The 23,769-nt window shown below is 45.9% G+C and overlaps 1 protein-coding gene across 1 annotated transcript in view; it reads left to right on the forward strand.

Moving 5' to 3' along the window:
• The first annotated feature begins 9,003 nt into the window (after window positions 1–9,003).
• Window positions 9,004–23,769, forward strand: part of PGM2L1 (phosphoglucomutase 2 like 1) — a 39,838-nt gene continuing 25,072 nt past the window's right edge. The window contains exons 1-2 of the mRNA XM_058186058.1: window positions 9,004–9,294; window positions 20,229–20,396. Coding sequence (XP_058042041.1) covers window positions 9,178–9,294; window positions 20,229–20,396 — 285 coding nt within the window. The 5' untranslated portion in view covers window positions 9,004–9,177. The remainder of the gene's footprint in view (window positions 9,295–20,228; window positions 20,397–23,769) is intronic.

Here is a 23,769-nt window from a genome sequence, read left to right on the forward strand (position 1 = left end):
TGAAAAACAGGACAAAGAAGCAGTTGCCGGAAAGACAGGACAACAGCAAGGAGTCGGGCAGTGTGTTACCTGAGCGGGCAGGTGAAACACTGACGGACGGCTCTGTTAAATAAGCAATGATCAGACAAAGACTAGCCTGGAAAAATAAGTATGCAGCTATAGGGGCAATTCGTGCCAACTTAATTCTCCAGCTGCTCTTCAAATGCATTCAAGTCATCGGATAGGTGGGGAAGAAAAGAGGCGAGCTTTAACCTGGCACCCCTCCAGGTGCCTTGATCTACAACTCCCATCCTCGACATCAAACATGCCTTTTCAATCAAAGGTGTGTGCAATGAAAGGCTTTTGAAAGCTTTTAGTTTTCTAAGCTTTCTAGCGATCGATGGAACCTGAATGCACGATTAGTATTTGGATTTTAAAGGAATACGAGGGCGGGGCACGGGGGGGGGCTCTACTTATAGCCACAACTCAGCCCAAAATTTCCGCCGCAAAGTGAGACATTTGTTAAGTGAATTCTGCTTCCTTTTATGAGCTTTCTTGCCACTGTTGTTAAGTTAGTCACACAATTATTCCACTGGTTCTCCCATCGCCTTTGTGTCAGTTTTGGAAGCCATCCTAGGCTGGAAGTTTCTGTGCTGCCACCTTCTCATGTGTGGGAAAGTAAAAGGAGGGATTTTAGTAGAGTGTTTGTCTTTAGATATAATAGCGTTCTTCCTGTCGGTCAAGGTCAGGCCGATCCTGCATCTGGAGAAGGAGTGGCCGGAGTGCTGTCTCGAGATGGGATGGTTGGCGATTGGAGCGTGCGATTGACTGAGGAGTGAAGGGATGGTTTTGGGGGGGTTTGATTTACCGAGGGAAAGATTCAGGTTTTCCCAGATGTGCCGGTTTACCTATTCTAGTAAACAGAACTTTGCAAGATGCTTGCTTCAGAGTTTTTACTTGGAGTTGGGGTTTTTTTCTGGAACGCTTTGCTTGTCTAGACGGTCGCAAAAGGGGATCCCATGACTTTATTATTATTTTTATTATTATTATTTATTAGATTTCTATACCGCCCTTCTCCCGAAGGACTCAGGGCGGTGTACAGCCAAAATAAAACCCAAACAATACAATATACAATTAAAACAAAATTAAAAACTTATTATACAATTGGCCGAAAACTTTAAAACATTTAAAATTCTAAGAACCCATTAAAATTCATATAAAATTTAGAAATATATAATATAAATTTAAAAATACAGCAAAATTTAAGCCAGACTTCAGGACAATGCAACCGTCATAAATATGAGTCAGTTGCCAAGCACTGCGTTTTGATCACGTGGCCACAGGGATGTTGGATTAAAAATCTGGTCCCGTCCGTTCCAAGTCGAGAGAAAGACACTGGAAATAAAAGGGAGGCTGGCTGCAAGGAAAGGTCTCCTTTTATTTGGTTTTCCAGAAACTTCAGCATGTTTCTGGGGTGGGGTTGAGATAGGGTGGTGTGGTGGCCTAGAGGTGGAGCTCTCGACTCACAGCCAGGGGGCTGTGAGTTTGATCCTAGGTACAGGCAGATATTTCTCTCTCTGGGCACAATGAGAATATATCTGCTCAACAAAACTCCTCATCAGCGACAGGATGAGCATCCGGCCAGTAAACACTCTGCTAGCTCCATTCAGCTGCCCAGACTCCACCCTGCAAGTGATTATGGGGTGATGATAGATGGGCTTTTATACATTCTTTGGGGCTTTGGGATTGAGATGCCTGTTAGCTGTGAAATGTACTTTGAGCATTGTGACTGGGAGGTCATGCCCCGTTCTTGGAGCTGGGTGGAGAATGTAGATTTTAGGAGTCTTTGTTTTTCTACTTTTTAATCCTATCAGCTGCAGCTTTCTGTGGGAGTTGCGGCTGAAGGCATTTTGTTTATGAATGGATTGGCCCAGTTTTTCTGAATGGATGCCAAATCTCCATTCCTAAAGACCAGTTTTCTTACGGCAGGAAGTCTGGGGTTCCTTTCTGTCTTTAAGATTTTTCTCCATTTCTTCTCTGGAGGGGAGGGGCTTGTTGTGTCTTGCCCACTCTCACCGCAGCCGGGGCCTTCTTATCTGCTTCCGAACGCTGAGGAATGTCCTAGTATGCCTCCCAGCCCCAGCCCTGGCTCCATGCCCAGACAGGAGGAAGCACCTCCCGGCCCCAGCCCTGGCTCCATGCCCAGGCAAACGGAGTAACTAGACCCCTCCCCCTCCCCCACAGCATGTGAGCCTGAGGGAGGTCAATTACCAACAGCTGCCGAGTGGGTGACCTCGCTCAGGAAATTGATAGGCGCGCGTCAGAAGGAAGGAGGGCAGGCCTGGATAAGTGCTGAGTCATGGAGCCACACCCCATGGCCTATATAAAGGACCTGCTTTCTGGCATTCTCTGAGTCAGGCAAAGTCTAAACATATCTTGCTGAAGTCACTTTCTGGTCTCCTGCCTGCCTTGAGGACTTTGCTAGGACTTTGGCAGAGCTGCAGAGGCAAGCCTGATTCGGATTTCCCTGACCCGGCCGTCAGCGGAGGAGTGGGACACGACAGGGCTTCCCACAATTGTAACTGTGAAAAACAGTCACAAGTCACATTTTTCAGGGCCGTTGTAACGTTGAATGGTCACTAAACAAACTGTTGCAAATTGAGGATTATGTGTATTTGTAGCTCAGAGTTGGACTGTGGGGTCCTTGGTGCCTTCTGAGCTGGGCTGTTTTCTTGCAGACATTTCATGACCCAACTAGAGAACATCATCAGTGCTAGAAGGCAGTGGGGACTTCAAGGAGGAGGAGGAGGAATAATTGTGTGGTCCTTGCTGCCTTCTGAGCTTGTTGCTTTCTTGCAGACATTTCATGACCCAACCAAGCAACATCATCAGTGCTAGGAGTGGTTCTTCCTCTATTTATATACAGTAGTTTGCCCTGTCAGTGCTGGTAGTGTTTTCTACTTAGTAGTTCCTTTATTATGCTTTTTTTGTGTGCTTAATTGTTTCTTCGCGTGATGGTTCCTCTTCTTAGTCCTTCTTTGATTCTGCTTTTCTTTCCTGCTTGATAAATATCTCCTTAGTAATTCCTTCATTAGGGTATTGTTTTCTGCTTGATTGGGGTCAATCCCTGCTTATCTAGGTCTTGGCTGCTGGAGAGGAAGTGTTCTAATCTTTTATTTTTGTTTCCTTCTTGATTTTTTTATTGTCTCTTGTCTCTAATTGTGTGTAAATAAGGTTGATTTCTATGTGTCTATTGACGTCTCATGTGCTAGGAGTCAGAAATGGCCTTCACCTTGCAGTGGAGATGGGCGGCATTAAAATTTAATAAATAGTAATAACATAAGAAAGAAAGAAAGAAAGAAAGAAAGAAAGAAAGAAAGAAAGAAAGAAAGAAAGATGGATGGAGGGAAGAACAAGAAAGGGAGAAAGAAAGAGAGAGAAAAAGAAAGAAAGAAGGAAGAACAAGAGAGAGAAAGAAAGAAAGAAAAGAAAGAACAAGAGAGAGAGAAAGAAGGTAGGTAGTGTTATGTATTAATGCTGTACCTTTAAATATTTGAGCGGGAAATCAGCACGTTGCTGATTGGTCAAAACCTCCAACAGAACTGTATAAAAGGAGAGGGTTTTCGCCCAGCCTGTTGCTGGGTTCACCCTATATTAAAGAGCTGTTGTCACTACCCTGGTCTCCAGCCTCGTTACTTCCCGAACTTAACATTGGCGACGAGGATGGGATATCGAGGCTAAGGAGAACCAGAACCGAGCTGAAGCACGATAATTCCGAACCCAGCAAACTCAGGGCAGAAACGCGGAAATGGCAAACACGCCACCCGCACCGTACAACCCGGTCAAGGAGAAATGGGGAACGTATATGACCCGTTTCGAAAGCTTTCTAGAAGCCAACGAACTACAGGGGATTCCCGATAACCGCAAACGGGCTTACTTCTTAAGCCATTGTGGGCCGGAGGTCATCGAGATTGCGGAAGCCCTGGCAGAGCCAACGCCGATACAATCGGTATCGTGGCCGACTCTGCAGACTTTGCTGAAGAACCATTTCGGCCGACGCCGTCAAATACGTGCAGCGGTTTGAATTCGGAGAACGTGACAGATGGAGGCGAGTCCATCGGTGACTATAGGCCGCCTCAACCAAAGTGGAAAAGAAGATTTTCACAAAGCCCAAGATCGAGAGTCGGTGCAGGCTTGAAGTGGACACGGGATCAGCGATCACCATCATGTCCTGGGACACTCTGGCGAAGTCGCTGCCGTCCGTCGCGGCGCCACCTGCAAGCACAAGCGACTACGAGTGCACGACTACCAGGGAATCGCATCCCTGTTCGAGGACCACCTCCGTCCGAGTCGAGTATGGTCCACATAAAAGACCCTGCCCATCACGATCGTCGAAGGAACTCTGCCCAGTCTGTTGGGACTAGACTGGTTTCGTGCCCTGGGCATGGGAGTGACTGGCATCTACCAAAGTGACTGTAACCTGAAAGACATTCTCTTTAACGAGTTCGAAGATGTCTTCAAGGACTGCCTGGGCAAGTACAAGGGGACCCCTATTTCCTTCAACTTAGACCCCCAGATAGCCCCCATTAGGCTTAAGGCGAGGAGAGTCCCCTTTGCCCTAAAACCAAAAATTGATAAGGAGCTGGATAAGCTCATTAATCAGGGGATCTTGGTGCCAGTCGACCACGCAAAGTGGGAGGCATGTCGTCACCCATAAAACCGGACGGGTCAATTAGAATTTGCGCTGACTACAAGGCGGCTTAACAAAGCCTTACAGAAAAGCGCTTACCCGGTTCCGTGGTGCAACACTTATTGCACTCTTTGGGGCAAGGGCAAGTCTTTGCAAAGTTAGACTTGGCCCAAGCCTACCAACAACTGCCAGTAGGCGCCCGCACAGCCAAGCCCAAGCGATTGTGCGCACAGGGGGCCTTCAAGTGCACCGATTGCAATTTGGGGTCAGTGTGGCACCAGGGCTGTTCCAAAACCTGATGGAACGACTACTGCAGGGGCTCCCAGGGTAGTTCCTACTTGATGATGTCCTAATTTCAGGGAAAACATGGAGGAATTGGGGAGCGGTTAAGAAAGGTCTTGAGCATTTTCCGGACAGCGGATTAAAAGTCAAGACAAACAAATGCCAGATAGGGGTCGAATCCGTCGATTTCTTGGGCTACGGATAGACAAGAAAGAATTCACCCTACTGAGAGCAAGGTTAAGGCAATTAGGAAGGCTCCAGCGCCCAAAAACAAAGCAGAGCTGCAGGCATTCCTGGGATTGGTTAATTTTACGCGGTCTTTTAAAGAACAAAGCAACTGCTATGGAACCGCTGCATAGGCTCTTAGGAAAAATACTGTTTGGTCTTGGGAAAGTCAGAAAATAGGGCTTTTGAAGCAGTAAAGAACCTGCTCTCAAGTGATAGCCTGCTCATCCAATATCACGACTCATTACCCCTAGTGCTGGTTTGCGATGCCTCCCTTATGGGGTGGGGCTGTACTCAGCCATAGACTTCAAACGGCACAGAAGCCCCTATAGCGTTCTACTCTAGAACGATGTCCTCCCCAGAGAGGAACTACAGCCAATTAGACAAAGAAGCACTAGCCATTGTATCAGGGGTCAAAAAATTCCACGAGTATGTCTTTGGGCGGAATTTTGAAATCGTGACTGACCACAGACCGCTACTAGGAATACTGGCTGGCGACCGCCCACGCCTGTGGCACTTTCGCCGCTTGACCCGATGGACTATATTCTTAGCCGCTTATTCGTACAAGCTGCAGCATCGACCAGGAAAAGAAGTGGGGCATGCAGGCGCATTAAGTCGATGCCCATTACCTGGGCGACCGAAGACCCCACTCCGGGACACCCATCCTACTTATTGACTCGTTGGACTCTGGCCCAGTCACATCTAAGGAAGTGGCTCGGGCATCATACGGGACATTGTGTTAAGGACTGTACTCGGTTGGGTACAGAGAGGGTGGCCGCTGCGGGCGAGGTTCAAAATTTGTTAAAAAGCGAGATGAGCTCTCGGCTCAAGGGGTGCCTGTTATGGGGTGATCGTGTAATAATTCCTGAAAAGTTAAGGGAAAGGTATTGGACCTCCTCCACGAGGTCACCCAGGGATCGTAAGGATGAAGGGGTTAGCTAGAAGCTATGTATGGTGGCCACTCATGGGCAGAGATTGCTGAGAGGGTAGGGAAATGTCAGGCTTGCCAAGAGTCCAGACCTCTACCCCCAACAGCCCCAGTCAGAGAATGGGAAAAGCCCCAAGGGCCTGGTCAAGAATCCACATTGATTTTGCTGGCCCTTTCACGCCAAACATTCCTAGTGGTTGTGGATGCATTTTCAAATGGTTGGAGATCATACTCATGAAATCCACCACGGCCAAGCAGTAATCGCAACCCTCGCCACCTATTCGCAACTCACGGGTTGCGGACACTCTGGTGTCCGACAATGAGCCCCAATTCACGGCAGCCCAGTTTGAAGAATACCTGGCAGAGGAAGGCATCCGACATGCCCTCTCTGCGCCTTTCCACCCTGCGTCGAATGGCCTTGCAGAGCGTTCCGTCCGGGCGCTAAGGAGGCGTGTCAGGCTAAAGCCAGGTGACTGGCAAACAAAATAGACTTTTCCTAGCAATCCAGCACAGAACCCCAAGCACGGCCACGGGAAAAGCCCAGCCGAATTGCTAATGGGGCCGGAAACTCCGGTGCCCACTGGACCGTTTGAATCCCCATTACACACCAGAGGGTTACAAGGAAAATTAGAAAAGACCAGGAAATGAGCATAGGCGACCAGGTGTGGGCCCGGAACTATGGGGCGGCCCTAGTTGGCTCACAGGACAAATAATTAAAGTAACTGGCCCAAAATCATCGTGGTAGAACTACCCGACAACAGAGTGTGGGCGCCACATAGATCAGTTAAGGAAAGCGAATAACCGACCAAACTGAACCAAATGAAACATATCATGATCAATACCAATTTGATTCCACAGCCAACAATGACCGGGAGGCGCAAGACTTAGCTGAGGTCCCTGAGTTCCAGCGACGCCATCAGGTTCCCGAGGAAGCGGCAGGAAATTGAAAAGTAATCCAAGGCCCGATGGCCAAGAAAAAGTCGGCCAATAATCCGGAGCCCGTTGGCCCAGAGAAAGTGCTGGAGGAAAACAGCCCCTCCGACCAGCTCAAAACACCACCCAGAACTGAACCGCGCAGGTCAGAAAGGACTAGGAGACGCCCAGGTTATTTGCGTGACTACGTCGAAAAATAACATGTAAATATTTATGTAAATAGAGGCAAAGTGTTTTCTGGGAGGGGAGGAGTGTTATGTATTAATGCTGTACCTTTAAATATTTGAGCGGGAAATCAGCACGTTGCTGATTGGTCAAAACCTCCAACAGAACTATATAAAAGGAGAGGGTTTTCGCCCAGCCTGTTGCTGGGTTCACCCTATATTAAAGAGCTGTTGTCACTACCCTGGTCTCCAGCCTCGTTACTTCCAGAACTTAACAGGTAGGTAGGTAGGAAGGAAGAACAAGAAAGAGAGAAAGAGACAGAAAGAAAGAAGGAAGGAAGAACAAGAGAGAGAAAGAAAGAGAGAAAGAAAGAAAAGAAAGAACAAGAGAGAGAGAGAGAGAGAAAGAAGGTAGGTAGGCAGGCAGGCAGGCAGGCAGGAAGAACAAGACAGAAAGAAAGAAAGAAAGAGAGAGAGACAGAGAAAAAAAGAAGGAAGAACAAGAGAGAGAAAGAAAGAGAGAAAGGAAGAAAAGAAAGAACAACAGAGAGAAGGTAGGTACATAGGCAGGCAGGCAGAACAAGAGAGAAAGAAAGAAAGAAGGAAGGAAGGAAGGAAGAAGGGCCGGTTTAGCTCACGCTGGTAAAGCCTGTTATTAAGGCTTATTAAGAACACAGTAGCCTGCAATTACTGCAGGTTCGAGCCCGGCCCAAGGTTGACTCAGCCTTCCATCCTTTATAAGGTAGGTAAAATGAGGACCCAGATTGTTGGGGGGGCAATAAGTTGACTGTAAAAATATACAAATAGAATGAGACTATTGCCTTATACACTGTAAGCCGCCCTGAGTCTTCGGAGAAGGGCGGGGTATAAATGTAAACAAAAAAAAAAAAAGAACAAGAGAGAGAAAGGAAGAGAGAAAGGAAGAAAAGAAAGAACAAGAGAGAGAAAGAGAAGGTAGTTAGGCAGGCAGGCAGGCAGGCAGGCAGGAAGGAAGAACAAGAAAGAGGGAAAGAAGGAAAGAAAGAAAGAAAAAGAAGGATGGAAGGAAGAACAAGAGAGAGAAAGAGAAAGGAAGAAAAGGAAGAAAGAAAGAAAGAGTGTTGGGGAAAGCACCCCGACTACGTTTCCCAGCAGCGCCCGCGGCTGCAGCGGGAGAAGGCATGGGTGGGCGGGACCCTCTACGGCGGCGGAGGCGGCTCCAGTTTTCTCCGCCCACCGGTCCCCGCTACTAACCCACCCACGGGCGCGCGCTGGAGCGGTCCCGCGCACGGCGCATGCGCGCAGCGAGGCCGCTCCTGAGGAGCGGTGTTGTTGTCGTCGTCGTTTTTTTTTTTAGCGCGCGCGCGAGCGAGCGAACGGGTTGGGCGGGCTGTGGTGGTGGTGGTCGTGCGAAAAGGGCTCCCCTTTTAGGATGAGGAAGGGGTCTCGGCTCTCTCTCTCTCTCTCTCAATATTTATAGGGACGCTTCTCTAAAACCTCCCTTTCCTCAATTTTGGCTCCTTTCCCACCCCCTCTCCCCTCTGTCCCACAACAATCCCTGTGAGGTAAAAAGAGCAGAAAAACAGCTTGGGGTGAGGTGTGTGTGTGTGAGGAGATTGATAGGCCCCGCCCCCACTTATTTTAGGGCGGCCCCTCCCCCGCCCGTTTTAGGGAAGCCCCTCCCCCCGCTTTCCTCTCCTCCCCCTCCCCCCCGCCCTTCCCGAGAGCCCCATAGACAGGCTGAGGGGAGGGGGGGCTGCTAGGAGGAGCAGACGGTCACGTGACCCTCCTCCTCCTCTCTACCCCCTCCCTCCCTTCCTTCCCCAGCCTGCAGGTCGCTGCCCGCAGTTGCACGTGTGAACGGGGGAGCGCCTCCGCAGCTGGGTCGGCCACCTGAACCCCTCCCTCCCGCCCTCCCTTTTTCCCCACCACCACCCCCGTTCTTTCCTGCTGGAGGACACCCACCCAGCCCGACGCCTTCCAGCCAGGCCAGAGCCATGGGCGACCCCCGGGACCTGGTGGTGGGAGATGTCAACTCCAACCTGCTGATCGGCTGCAGCACCGGGGACGCCCAGCTGGACCGGGCGGTGGGGCAGTGGCTGAGCTGGGACAAGGTGTGTGTGTGTGTGTTTGTGGGGGGGGCGCTGGGAAAGCCCCCCCCCCAACCCTCTCTGGGGGAGACCCCCTCCCAAGCTGCCCCAAAATAAGATAATAAGGAATAAATAGATAAAGGGAGGTGGGCTTTGGGGGGGTTTGGGTGGCTCCTGGCAAGGTCAGGTAAGTGGGCATTTGGCGATGCCAACCCATCCTGGAGACCAGCCGAGGCTTTGCCCACCTGGCTGGGGAAGGATGTTGGAGGAATGTCCACCAAAGCCAGGACCACAGCAGGTTGTTGTCGTCTTTTACAAATGGCTTGTTTGTGCCAAAATGTGCTTTCTTCCTTTGCCTGTGGCTGCTCTTGGCACCCAATGTGTGTGTGTGTGGGGTGGGGGGAGAGCAATTCATGGTTGGGTCCCTTTGGAAGGACCCCGTTCCTTTTGCACGAATTGGTGGGGGAAAAAAACCCAACAACCACCAAGGTGTCAGTGGCTCCTTTTTTGGGGGACCCACAAATTGTATGCAAAGGCTGCCTGATTTGGGGGGTGGGTGGGAAGGAGATGATAATGTGTTTGGAAATGCTTTTCCTCTTTCTCCAGAGCAACCCAAAACCCAGCTTTATGTGATTGCGACACTGGAACGGTATTGTTTTAAGAAATACTCAGTGCGATGTAGCCTTGTTAATCTTGTCAGGATAGGCAGTGAGGGAAAACGTCTGAGGGGAGAATGGATGCTTGGCAGTTCTCTGCATCAAAAAATAAAAATAAAAAAATCTATTTTTTTTCTAGCAGGAGATAGCTTATATTTTTTTTAAAAAAAATGCTATTCTGCCTTTGGGGTGCTATGAAATAACATGAGATTAAGCTAATTTATCTTAAGCTTCTCACAGGTTTTATGACATCTCTGGAAGAATAGAATATAGGTATAAAAAATATACACACACACACTACAGCTTGTGTTTTGTCTTAAAGCTCATTTCCTTACAAAATTGAATTCAATCTACTCCTTTATTACAATACAATATAAAAAATACATCAGTTCTCGTACAGTGAAAAAAACCTTGCATATATCACAAGCGAACATAAATTTTAAAAAATCAGGACAGAACAAACTATAAAATATTAATGCGAGATTAATTCACTTATTAAATCTAGATTATATAGAAACCTAGTGTTTCATCTCATTTTGGGAAGATGAAGACATTTTAGAAATGGATAGCAAACACATGATTTCATGCTTTCTAGTGCTATCTATTTGTAACCTTTTGCATGCTTTCTTTTTTCCTCTTTTGGAAATGACTTCTAATTGGCATCCCTTTGTAGTCTTTTGGCTACCTTATTTCAGGTTTTTCCCCTGCCAGAATGTTTGATGACCTTATAGGAAATCTACTAGTGTGGAAGAGAGAGAAAAAATATGCACAGGGATGAGAGGTATCTAAAAGTCAGAGTCTGCATTTTGGAAATTAATGGGCCTTATCTGTGGATGACTGGCAGAGGGGAGGTTCTGTGTAAGACTGGCTGTATTGCAAAGTAAAACTAGGGAGCATATCTTGAATAAAATTCCAGTATGTGGCAATGGACAGTCCATTAGTCTCTCCCCTTATCCCACATTTTAGTCAGTGCATCATATTTCACCACAATAGCCTATATGGAGGTTTGTTTGTTTGTTTTTAAGCAAAATGGCTATATATATACTGGGGTGTTTGTGTGTGTGTGTACACAGACACACAGACACACAGACACACACACATTAAAAGCATTAGAGGCATTTAAATGAGAGCATTGAATGTTATGGATTAAAAAAATAGCCTTCAGTGCTGCTGACTTGCATTTTAGGATGCTTAGAAGACTAGACCTGTAGGAATCTGAGACATTCTGTAATAACTAGAATAATTCCGTAAACTGTGTAGCTTCTTCATGTGAAAAAATGTCTTACAGGTCACAGAATTGGCTTGCATTGTTACAAACCTTATTAAGTTGTGTGCTGATGTTTCCATAAGAAAATATCGGTTGGAGAGAATGCTTAATACAGTGTATCTCAACTTGACGACATTAAGATATGGGGACTTCAGTTCCCAGAATTCCCTAGCCAGTATGCTTAATATTCTAATGAATCCTATATTAGTGTTGGATTTTTCAGAGATTATGAACCCCAAAGGGAGGGACCATCCAATGATTTATTCTTAAATCGTGGAACTATTCAATTTGCTTGCTTCAAGAACTCCCCTTGGGCTGGGAAGCCTATTTTAGGCTGCAGCTGTCTCTAAAATGGGATAGAGGAAATGATTAATAACATGCCACCAGATGCACGATAAGAGGAGAAAGTGAAAGCTATTCCTCGGATTTGGGAGATGCTGGCAGAAGCAGAGAACCGGCTTTTAATGTGCAGCTAGTCACAGATTCAGCTCTTGGCTTGGCTAGTTAAGTGAGATATCTCCTTGGTGGCGATGAAGGAACTCCATCCTCATTCAGTTGAAATAAGTACAGTTAGTCCTTGACTTATGACAACAATGGAGCCCAGAATTTATGCTGCAAAGTGAGAAATTGGTTAAGTGGGTTTTGCCCCATTTTACGACTTTTCTTGCCACATTTGTTAAGTGAATCACTAGTTGTTAAGTTAGTTTCTGAATTCTGAAAATTTCTTGTCAGAAGGTCACGCAAGATGATCACATGACCCGGGACATTGCAACTGTCATAAATATGAACCAGTTGTCAAGTATCTGAACATAAGTCACATGATCATGGGGATGCTGCAACGGTCATAAGTGTGAAACATAGTTATTAGTCTTTTTCAGTGCCATTGTAACTTCAAATGGTCATTAGATGAACTGTTATAAGTCGAGGATTATCTGTACTGGGGATCAAGTGTATTTAACATCAATTGGATTCCTTAACTAAGCAGTCGGAGGTCGAGTGAAACTCAACTGGCTATATGTAATATATAGTTGTTTGTATGTATGCGTGTGTGTGTGTGTGTATATACTTCAACTCCCAGAATTTCCGAGCCAGCCATAGAGTTGAAATGTACGCAGCTTAAAATTGTTAAGGTTGAGAAATACTACCTTAGATGCAAAGGTGAAGGCATTCCACGACGCGGCTTGGGCAGAGTGAACTTGATTGCAACAAGTGAAAAAAAATATGGAATTTTTTTCCTACTCGCTCAGGGCTGAAGTCACAGGAAACCCTGCAGAGTTTTTGGAGGCCATATTGGCCAGCCAGTCAGTTAGACCTGCCCCTCTTCTCGTCACCCCATGCCAATCTATATCTTGTAGTAGATCTGAAGGTTAAAATTGTGTTCTGATGTTGTTTATGGTTAAATGCAAGTTCTTTTTCCTTATTTCCCAATAGCAAAGGTTTAGTTAGTGCAAGAAATTGGTGGTATGTACCTAGAAATAACCTCAGTTCTTACTGGAACCTTGGAGATTCTCAGCCAGGAATTTGATCTTGTTTTGAGAAAGCCCGTTGATCGTTCTAGCAAGTGGTTCTTGCTTTGCTGTCTTTTGCTTACTGTCAGAATTTCAAATATTGTTTTTTCTGCCTTCCTTTCTATTGTTACTGCTGGCAAATGACGTGGAGAGGATATTTTTCATGTGAAGCTTGACTTGAAGAGGTTCTGCATATTGTGAAGCAGGAGAGTACCAACGGACATAATTTGGTCCACCATTACATTTCACGTTTGAACAAGTTTCCACTCACAACCACCATAGCATCCCCATAGCCAGGGAATCAGAATTTAGGCTCTTGGCAACTAGCATGTATTTACGATGGCTGCAGCATCCCAGGGTCACGTGGTCACCATCCGCAAGATGCTCAGCTGGCTTGCAGCAAGTGGGGGGAGGGCAGATTTACTTAATGGCTGTGTGATTCACTTAACAACTGCAGTGATGCGTTTAACATCCATGGCCAAAAAGGTTGTAAAATTGTGCACTGAACAACCATCCTGCTTGAGCAAATGGAAATTCTGGTCTCAATTGCAGCCATAAGTTGAAGACTACTGGTATTGCAATTGTACCTGCATTTATCACTAATTGCAGGTAAACCCACAGGCTAAGTGGTTTTTTAATATTCTTCCAGTGAAGAAATTCAAGCTGGCTAATTCTTTTGTCACATTTAACGAGGCTCAATTACCATCTCTATTAGCAGGAAGTTGAATTATTTTGAATATGTAGTTAATATTTGGGCAGAGAAGTTTGTATCAATGCCAGTGGGGCATTCTTTTCACAGAAGCTGGGACTTTTATTGCTGGATAAACAGATCATTATGTTGAACCACAGATAAAGAGATTTGGGAACTACTGAATCTTATCAGGATTGTCTAAAGCTGATCTCCTATTGCTCTTTCTAGCAGAATCTTAAATGGCTTTTAACTCAAATGTCATATTCTGTGCCCTGTATGGAAAATTTCCAGCTGATGGAAAACTACAGGTTGAGACCAAAATTTCCATGCTAAGCAAGACAGTTAAACGAGTTTTGCCCCATTTTACGATCTTTCTTGCCACAGTTGTTAAGTAAATCATAGAACATAGAATAACAGAGTTTTGGTAGGGACTTTGCAGGTCTTCTAGTCCAACCTCTGCTTGAGCAGGACACCCTATACCAGTGATGTGAGCCTTTCGGCACCAAGTGCCAAAATCGAAAATGCACACGCGCGCCAGAGCACTAGAAACCCAAAGACCAGCTGGCCAGTGTACATGTGCGTGCCAGCCAGCTGGTCTTTGGATTTCCGATGCACATATGTGTGCTAGCCAGTTGGTCTTCATGTGCGCCAGAGTGCCAGAAACACGACCAGCTAGCCAGTGCGCATGCGTGCGCCGGCCAGCTGGTCTTTGGTTTCCAGTGTGCTCATGCACACCGACAAGCTAGACTTCGGATTTCCGGTGCTCCGGTGCACTCGAAGACGGCAACTGAAAGAGCAGCTGGCGACGGAGTGCGTGCCCACAGAGAGGGCCATAGGTTCACCATCACAGCCCTATACCATTTCAATATATTCAGTATATTCATTTTACCTATACCACTTCAGTTGTCATTTAGTAACATGGTGGTTAAGTCAATCCGGCTTCCCCATTGACTTTGCACCTGACCCCGGGACACTGCAACTAGTTGCCAAGCATCTGAATTTTGACCTTGGGGATCCTGCAATGGTTGTAAGTGTGAAGAATGGTCGTAAGTCACTTTCATGTAACTTCAAGTGGTCACTAAATAGATGGCTATAACTCAAAGACTGCCTGTACTGTTCTGCTTCTTTTTGACCATCTCTGACTTTTGCAGTGATTCTTGGAAATTTGAGGACAGAGTGCTGTTTTAAAGCACTGTCAGATTGGTGCATGAAGTCTTTTGTTGTTGTTAGTTGCGAAGTCACGTCCGAGCCATCGGGACCCCATGCACAACGTTCCTCCAGGCCTTCCTGTCCTCTGCCATCCTCTGGAGTCCATTTAAGTTCACGCCTCCTGCTTCAATGACTCCATCCAGCCACCTCGTTCTCTGTCATCCCCTTCTTCTTTTGCCCTCCATCGTTCCCAGCCTTCGGCTTCCTTAAATTCTCAAAGAGAGAAAGAGGTGTTACTTCATGCCTCCGTAGGCAGAGTTTCCCATGATTTGCACATTTAAAATATATAATTGCTGACTGATGTTATAAAAACAGAAAATTTGGGATTATGGATCTTTCCGTAACACAGATTAATCTGTGCAAAGGTCCATAATCCTAAATTTTCTTTTGCCAAAAAAAGTTAAAAGATCTTGAAGAATAGAATAGTATTTTTTTCTGTTGGAAAAACCCATCCATGTATTGGGGAACATTGTTCTGTGATGGAATTGAACGCTTTCTTCGTCTGCTATCCCAGATAGAAAAACACGTGACTCTTCAGTTACTTAGATTTGATCATGCATGCATGAATAAACCTCAGAGATTTATATGCAATGAGAATTTCCCTATTAAAATGTAAAATGCATTTTCCTCTCCTTCCACTGTTCAAGGCGGTGTAAAGTTCTTGTCTTGTGAAACGTTTCATTTTTTTTACTTCAGTTTGATGGAGCTGAACAGTGATTCAGAGCATCATTTGCGCACGAATTAGATGCGGCCTGTTTACCTCATCTAATTCATGTGCAAATGATGTTCTGAGTCACGTTCAGCTCCATCAAATTTCATGATTTTAACGGGAGAGGATGTTCTTTTATTCAAGACCAATGTCGGTTGAGTTCTTTCGAAGGTCAGCCAGATCTGGATCCCAAATAACTAAGCTGTTTTGAAACGAGGTGGGCAGCAAATAGATTTAATTAATTAATAAAAACATTCTGTCTTCGAAATACCTATTTTTCAGTTTCCACCAACTGACCAATAGCTGGCAGTCCCTGGATCCCACCACTGGCTGACCTCTTTCTAGTAAAGGTCAGGCTTCTCACTCACCCCTGGGACTTCAGATGCCATTGCCTTTTTAAAGTGCCTGTAAGGAGGCCGTGAGCTGCAGAGAGCAGCTTGTGATGCATAGGGGATTTTATTTTGCATGCATGTGCTTTAAGCAGTTGCACCTAAATCAGAAGCTGCAGGGTTTGTTAATGCGGTACAAATTGCACTCCCAATGATCTATCTACCATCTTTGTGTTTGGCAGAAACATGAAAGCATGAACTTGCAGCTTTGCAAATCCTTGGGTTTCACAGAAAGGATTTGGCAAAACAAATGGTAGCATGTAGAAGGCTTTCTCAGATCAGCAACAACATTTTCCTCCAATTATAACAGGTTGTGGCTTGTTCTGGGATTTTAGGCTTAATTTTTGTATTTAATTATTTAATCTATTAAATTAGTTTGCTGCCCATCTCACTGCAAAGCAATTCTGAGGGGCTTACAACATTAAAACGAAGCCACAAATATGCAGTATGTATAAATCACATTAAAATGGCAGTAAAATACATGTCCTGGAATTAAAAAACATGACTTTAAATTATCAGTTTGTGCAATTGTGTGAGCTCATGAGGAATGTGCTGGTTTGGTGGTGGACTGATCTGAGTTCTTCTACATCAGTCTTTCCTTAGGCATAAAAGCTGGTTGGGTGACTTTTGGCCTCTCATTCTCTCTTGGCCTAACCCACCTCATAGGATTGTTGTTGAGTGGAATGTAAGAAGCACGAGCATTTATTCCACAATTGGAATACTGCATTCAGTTTTGGTCGCTGCGATGTAAAAAAGATGTTGAGACACCTTGCAGAGAAGAGCAACCGAGAGGATTAGGGGGCTGGAGGCTAAAACATATAAAGAAAGGTTGCAGGAACTGGGCATGGCTAGTTTAATGAAAATAAGGACTAGGGGTGACATAATAGGGATCTTACCCACGGCACGACTGAAGAACTGGTTGCGGCCTGGGAACGGGCTGCGGCTGGGGCTTTGGACCGTGTCGCGCCTTTGCGGCCTCTGACCCGGCGTAGATCTCAATTGGCTCCCTGGTTTTCCGAGGCTGAGAGAGATGGCGCCGGAGAAGGCGCCTAGAGTGTTTGGAGGTCTAGCTGTTCCGAGGCTGATCGGACACTAGTGAGGTCCTTTACTAGGACCTACCTAGTGGCAATGAGGAGGCGGCGTCTCTCGTTCCACCCTCATTGCATCGGCAGATAACCGCCCGGCCGCCCTGTTTGGTGACCCGTTCCTCCTTCATCAAGAGGGCGGGATGACCTGCAGGGACGAGCTGAGGAGTTTAACGGTTATCTATCGATAAAATCGTTCAACCGGGATAGTTTGGACCAAGATTGCGATGATACAGCGGGGCGACAGAGGCGCGTCTTGTTGAGGTTATTTGGGATGAGTTTGATTCTGTGGCTCCCGAGGACATGGACAGGTTGCTGGGGAGGTTACATGCAACTACATGTTTACTGGACCCGTGCCCTTCCTGGTTAGTGCTGGCTGCTCAGGAAGTGACACGAGGCTGGCTCCAGGGGATTATAAATGCTTCTTTGATGGAAGGGGTTTTCCCCGCCGCCTTGAAGGAGGCGGTGGTGAGACCTCTCCTCAAGAAGCCTTCCCTGGACCCAGCTATTTTGAGTAATTATCGTCCAGTCTCCAACCTTCGCTTTGTGGCGAAGGTTGTTGAGAGTGTGGTTGCATGGCAGCTCCCCCGGCACCTGGAGGAAACTGTCTATCTGGACCCGTTCCAGTCCGGCTTCCGACCGGTTATATACGGAGGCGGCTTTGGTCGCGTTGGTGGATGACCTCTGGAGGGCCAGGGACAGGGTTGCTCCTCTGCCTTGGTCCTATTAGATCTCTCAGCGGCTTTCGATACCATCGACCATGGTATCCTGCTGCGCCGTAGGGATTGGGAGTGGGGGGCACCGTTTATCGGTGGTTCTCCTCCTATCTCTCTGACCGGTCGCAGACGGTGTTGACAGGGGGGCAGAGGTCGTCCTCGAGGCGCCTCACTTGTGGGGTGCCTCAGGGGTCGATTCTCTCGCCCACCCTGTTCAACATCTATATGAAGCCGCTGGGTGAGGTCATCAGTGGTTTCGGGGTGAGTTATCATCTGTACGCTGATGATACTCAGCTGTACTTTTCCACCCCGGACCACCCCAACGAAGCGGTCGAAGTGCTGTCCCGGTGCCTGGAAGCTGTACGGGTCTGGATGGGGAGAAACAGACTCAAGCTCAATCCCTCCAAGACGGAGTGGCTGTGGATGCGGCATCCCGGTACAGTCAGCTGCATCCGCAGCTGACTGTTGAAAGCAGTTAGTGGCCCCAAAGGAGGTGGTTCGCAACTTGGGTGTCCTCCTGGACGGACGGCTGTCTTTGATGAACACCTGGCGGCCGTCGCCAGGAGGGCCTTTACCAGGTTCGCCTGGTTGCCAGTTCGTCCCTTCCTTGATCGGGATGCCTTATGCACGGTCACTCACGCTCTGGTTACGTCTAGGCTGGATTATTGCAATGCTCTCTACATGGGGCTGCCCTTGAGGTGCACCGGAGGCTGCAGTTAGTCAGAATGCGGCTGCGCGAGTAGTGAGGAGCCGCTCGTGGCTCCCACGTGACATCGCTGCTCCGTAGCTTGCACTGGCTTCCTGTGGTCTTTGGTGCGCTTCAAGATTTTGGTAACTATCTTTAAAGCGCTCCATGGCTTAAGACCCGGGTACTTACGAGACCGCCTGCTGTTACCCTTTGCCTCCCACCGACCCGTCGCTCTCACAGAGGGTCTCCTCAGGGTGCCGTCCGCCAAACAGTGTCGGCTGGCGGCCCCAGGAGTAGGGCCTTCTCTGTGGGGGCAGTGGCTCTGGAATGAACTTCCCCGGTCTGCGTCAAGTGCCCGATCTTCGGACCTTCCGTCGTGAGCTCAAAACATATTTATTCATTAAAGCGGGACTGGCATAATTTAGTGATGTATTTTAATTGGGGTTTTAATATTTTTTAACTTTTTAATTTAAATTTTAATAATCGGCCTTTAAAATTTGCTCTTTTTAATTGTTGTTTTAAACTGTATATATCTTTGTTTTTACTTTGGCTGTACACCGCCCTGAGTCCTTCGGGAGAAGGGCGGTATAAAAATTTAATAAAATAAAATAAATAAATAAATAAATAAATAGCAGTGATCCGATATCTCAGGGGCTGCCCCAAAGAAGAGGGAGTCAAGCTATTCTCCAAAGCACCTGAGGGCAGGACAAGAAGCAAGTAAACTGATCAAGGAGAGAAGCAACTGAGAACTAAGGAGAAATTTCTTGACAGTGAGAACAATTAACCAGTGGAAAGCTTGCCTCCAGAAGTTGTGAATCTCCAACACTGGAAGCTTTTAAGAAGATGTTGGATAACCATCTGTCCTGCTGTTACCACACGCCTCCCACCGACCCGTACGCTCCCATAGAGAGGGACTTCTCAGGGTGCCGTCCGCCAAACAATGTCGGCTGGCGGCCCCCAGGGGAAGGGCCTTCTCTGTGGGGGCTCCCACACTCTGGAACGAGCTTCCCCCGGGTTTACGCCAAATACCTGACCTTCGGACATTTCGTCGCGAACTCAAAACTCATCTTTTTATCCGCGCGGGGCTGGCTTAAATTGGGATTTTAATGTTGAATTTTATTAATTTTAAACGGGGTTTTTAACGTGGTAAATTTTAATTATTGGGCTAATTTAAATAAGTTTTTTAAATCATATTTTAAATTTGTATATTGTATGTTCGGTTTTATTATGCCTGTACACCGCCCTGAGTCCTTCGGGAGAAGGGCGGTATAAAAATCAAATAAAATAAATAAATAAATAAATAAATAAATGTCTGAAGTGGTGTAGGGTTTCCTGCCTGGGCAGGGGGTTGGACTAGAAGACCTCCAAAGCCCCTTCCAACTCTATTATTCTATTCTATTCTATTGGTTTGTACAAAGCAAAGTTGGAATACATACCTATGACCACACTTCAACTCAAACTTACTGTTGTTAAGCAGGGCAATTGTTAAATGAGTCATCCCCCCATTTCACGACTTTATTAAGCAAATCACTACAGTTTACTAAGTGAATCATGCAGTTGTTAAGTGATTCTGGCTTTCCCAATTGATTTTGCTTGTCTGAAACTGGCTGGGAAGGTCGCAAATGGCACTCCCAGGATGCCACAACCAAGTTTGATCACGTGACACTGGGATGCTGCCACAGTTATCTGGTCGGAAGTCACTTTTTTCAGTGCCCTTGTAATCTTGTGATTTATGACTTCTCACACTTAATGACTGTTGCAGCATTCCCCCAGGTCGCGTGATCAGACTTCGAGTGCTTCTCTGCAAGTCCCACTCCCTTCTAGTACTGATGGTGTTATCTATTTGGGCAATCAAATGTCTGCAAGAAAACCACCAACCACAGAGAGCATCAAGGACCCCACAGTTCAACCCTGAGCTACAAATATTCTTTTCTATGAGTTTTTCTACTAGATGACTTCCTTTACAAAGTCATTAGCCCGCTAGGAGCATGTGATTATGACATAGGTGAGGTCTGATCCTGCCAATTGTTTCCTTCATAGAATCCTAAAACCAAAGAGCAGATTGAAAATCTGTTACGAAATGGGAAGAATAAGGAGCTACGCGATCGCTTGTGCCGCAGGCTGACCTTTGGGACCGCCGGTCTCCGTTCCGCCATGGGGGCTGGCTTCTGCTACATCAACGATCTTACTGTGATCCAGTCGACCCAGGTAAGTTCCAGAGCCCTTGTGAAGGCTAAAAGCTCTTCCCCCCTCTCCTCTGTCCCACATATGACATCAGATGCATTGCTGGTGCCCCATAATGCATGAAAGACATATCATGAATTGGAAAAGCAAATTAAAAAAAAACACTGTTTAATATCCCACGTGCCTCTGATACATCCTTGGTACATGTAAGGCAGGGGTCTCCAAACTTGACAACTTTAAGATTTATGGACTTTAACTCTCAGAATTCCTCAAGCGGCCAGGATGGCTTGCAAATTCTGGAAGTTGAATCCGCGAGTTTTAAAGTTGCCAAGTTTGGAGACCATTCCTCCAAAGCAGTGTTTCTCAACGTTGGCAATTTGTAAGATGTGTGGACTCAGAATCCAGCTTGGATTTTGTGTGGATTTCCAATCTCAGAATTCAACTTTAAGATCTGTGTACTTCAAGTTGCAGAATTCAAGATGTATAAAAAATATATATAAGATGTATGGACTTCAAGTCCACACATCTTAAAAGTTGCCAAGATTGAGAAACATTGTTCTAGAATGTTTATGCCATACTCTTCAACTAAAAGGGCTAAAAAATGGACAACAAAACAAAGCAAGATGTGTTTCCTCCTCACTGCCGTTTGAAAAAATGCTGCAGAAAAGGGCGAAATGGAAAGGGAGAGAAGAACAGGCAAAGATAAATGGAGAAGCCAAGTTCTGCTGATTTTCTGCCACCATTTCTGATTTTCTGCTGTTGCTGTCATTTAACATTGCGGTTGCAGGCAGATTTTCTGTAGCATAGAATAACCGGGGATTTACACTCAAAGAAGATTATCTGAGGCAGGACTTGGAGGAAGCAAGCGCTGGCATTGCTTTGGAGATTTTGGCATTGTGGAGACTCATCAACCCTTCTTCCTGTTGACTAGGCAGCCAGCGAGCGTTCAGCGAAACAGATTTGCCCTGTCTTGTTAAGTAGTTCTTAAAAAACAAACAAGCAACCCAAACGCTTGGGGTTATTGGTGAACTTGGCTTAACCTCCCTTACAGGAGAAAACAATCAAGTGGAACAGGGCCTTGCTCCTCTGAGCTTCCTGGAGGAATATTAAAACAGAGAGGATTTGTTTTTCCTGAGCCTGCCAGAAAATTACGTAGTGTTTTTTAAAAAAAGATTTAAATGGAATAAACCCTGAGGAAACGCATTTAGAAATGAATTATTGTAGTGTGGCCCTATTAAGAAACAAAATGCTCACTGCTTGAAGCGCTATCATTTCCAATGAAGGGGACATCGCTTTTTTATCTGATTCTTTTTTTCCATCTTGGGCAAAGGAGACATTCCAAGGAAGGCTGTGGCAGTGAGGCAGTGTGGTTCATGCATAGGTGGTCTTTGGCTTAACAACAATTCATTTAATGGCCGCTCGAAGTTACGTTGGCATTGAAAAAAGAGACATAACCCTTCTTCACACTTACAACCATTGCAGCATCCCCATGGTCACACGATTAAAATTCAGATGCTTGGAGATGGGTTCCTATTTATGGTGGTTGTAGTGTCCTGGGGTCATGTAACCCCTTTTTGTGACTTTCTGACAAAGTCAATGGGGAAGCCAGATTCGCTCAACAACATTCTTACTAACTTAACAACTGCAGTGATTCGCTTAACAACTGTGGCAAGAAAGGTTGTAAAATGGGCAAAACATCTCATTTAGGAACAGAAATTTTGGACTCAATTGTGGTTGTAAGTTGAGGACTACTTGTATAAATGGAAGCTTTCATTTTCCTCTTTTCTCTGAATTGCCCATGTGTGAGTGGTGAACTTATTAACCATCTTGGTTATGAGTATTGGAAATATGAAGAGGTTGTGTTTGTGTGCGCAGGATTGAAAAGCTGGGGAAATGTCTGGCGCAAGACTTGCTGTACAGTAACGTAAGCATGAATTAGAAGCGAGAATGGAGCAGGTCAAGAGACCTTGGATCACCATGGAAGCATGCCAAACTCTGAACTTCCTTCTTTTGACTCCCGAGTTGGTCATGCTCTGAAAGCCTGCCCAGCACATGCTGGCTTTGTGCTTTGGTTTGCTGGGAAGAATGTGCACTTGGAGATTGGCTGATAAATCATAATAGGCCTTTCTAGGAGGAAGGTCACGTTCAGACACCAGGGAGTCTCTGTGACTGCCTTACAGAGTAATCAGCAAAACAACAGTTTTGTTGATTACGTTCTGAGCTGCTGGATGTTTGCTTCCCTAATTCCTGTGGGTTCCATGGCTATTCTTTTGATCTAGCAGAATTGTTGCGGTTATTTGGTTATGAACAAATCCTCTATATACGCATGCATTTTGGGTGTGTCAAATTTGTCAGCTTTCAACTTCCAAACATTAGGGGTCCTCAAAAGTTGTGACATGCCTTGGGGATCGTAAAGATATTTTGGTTACTTTAACATAATTTAGATATGCTTGTTAAACAACTACATAAATACCACGACTTTTTAACATTTTGTTTGTTTTTTACACACACACATATATACACACATACTGTTTTTGGAGGGAGGGAGGAAGAGGAAGGAAGGAATGCTGCCACAAGAGACTTAGAATAATGCTGATGTCTCCGTAAATTTTCAGTAGTCACCCCAGGACATCTTAGTGAGCATTTTTTTGTGGGGGTTTAATGAAGGTGTTTTTTCTTGATCTTATCCTAACTGCCAGCCAAGTGTGCATATTTAATTGAAGAGGATTGGTTAACTACATTATTCGTCTGGTGATATATCTTGGGTAAGTTGCGAATTGCACTTAGCAGTAGTTGCTCTTTATATGCTAACTGCATTTGCATCTGTAGTAGCCTTTAGTAAAATGTTGGGGAAGGGGTTGCTTTTGGTCCTTACCCCCCCCCCACCCCATATTCCTTATATCAACCTTGTATTGCCCCATTGATTCTATTTAGGGGATAGAGATAGAGCAGAATGGTTTATATCCAAGTAAAGCTGTAAAAACTTGGATTAGCCTTGGACTTCCACACCCTGGATCCTTCCTTCTACTACAGTGTTTCTCAGCCTTGCTGACTTAATAATGTGTGGACTTCAGCTCCCAGAATTCCTCAGGCAACCCTGCAGCCAGGGCTGTAGAATGTCTTGGAGGACACAGATTTTGTTCAACGTTGCCATTCACGGCTCATTTTGAGGTCTCTTGGTTATATCTTTAGGGTAGCATTTCTCAATCTTGGCAGCTCCAAGATGTGTGGACCTCAATTCCCAGAAGCCTTAGCAACAACCATGCTGGCTGAGGAATTGTGGGAGTTGAAGTTCACACATCACAAACTGAGCAAGGTGTGGAGAAGCACTGTTCTAATAAGTGAATGGAATCCAGCAGTTTTTGAAATGAACTCATGTCCAGAATTGGTCCCTACC

The sequence above is a fragment of the Ahaetulla prasina genome, chromosome 5, assembly GCF_028640845.1.
Source record: "Ahaetulla prasina isolate Xishuangbanna chromosome 5, ASM2864084v1, whole genome shotgun sequence".
NCBI classification, from domain to species: Eukaryota; Metazoa; Chordata; class Lepidosauria; order Squamata; family Colubridae; genus Ahaetulla; species Ahaetulla prasina.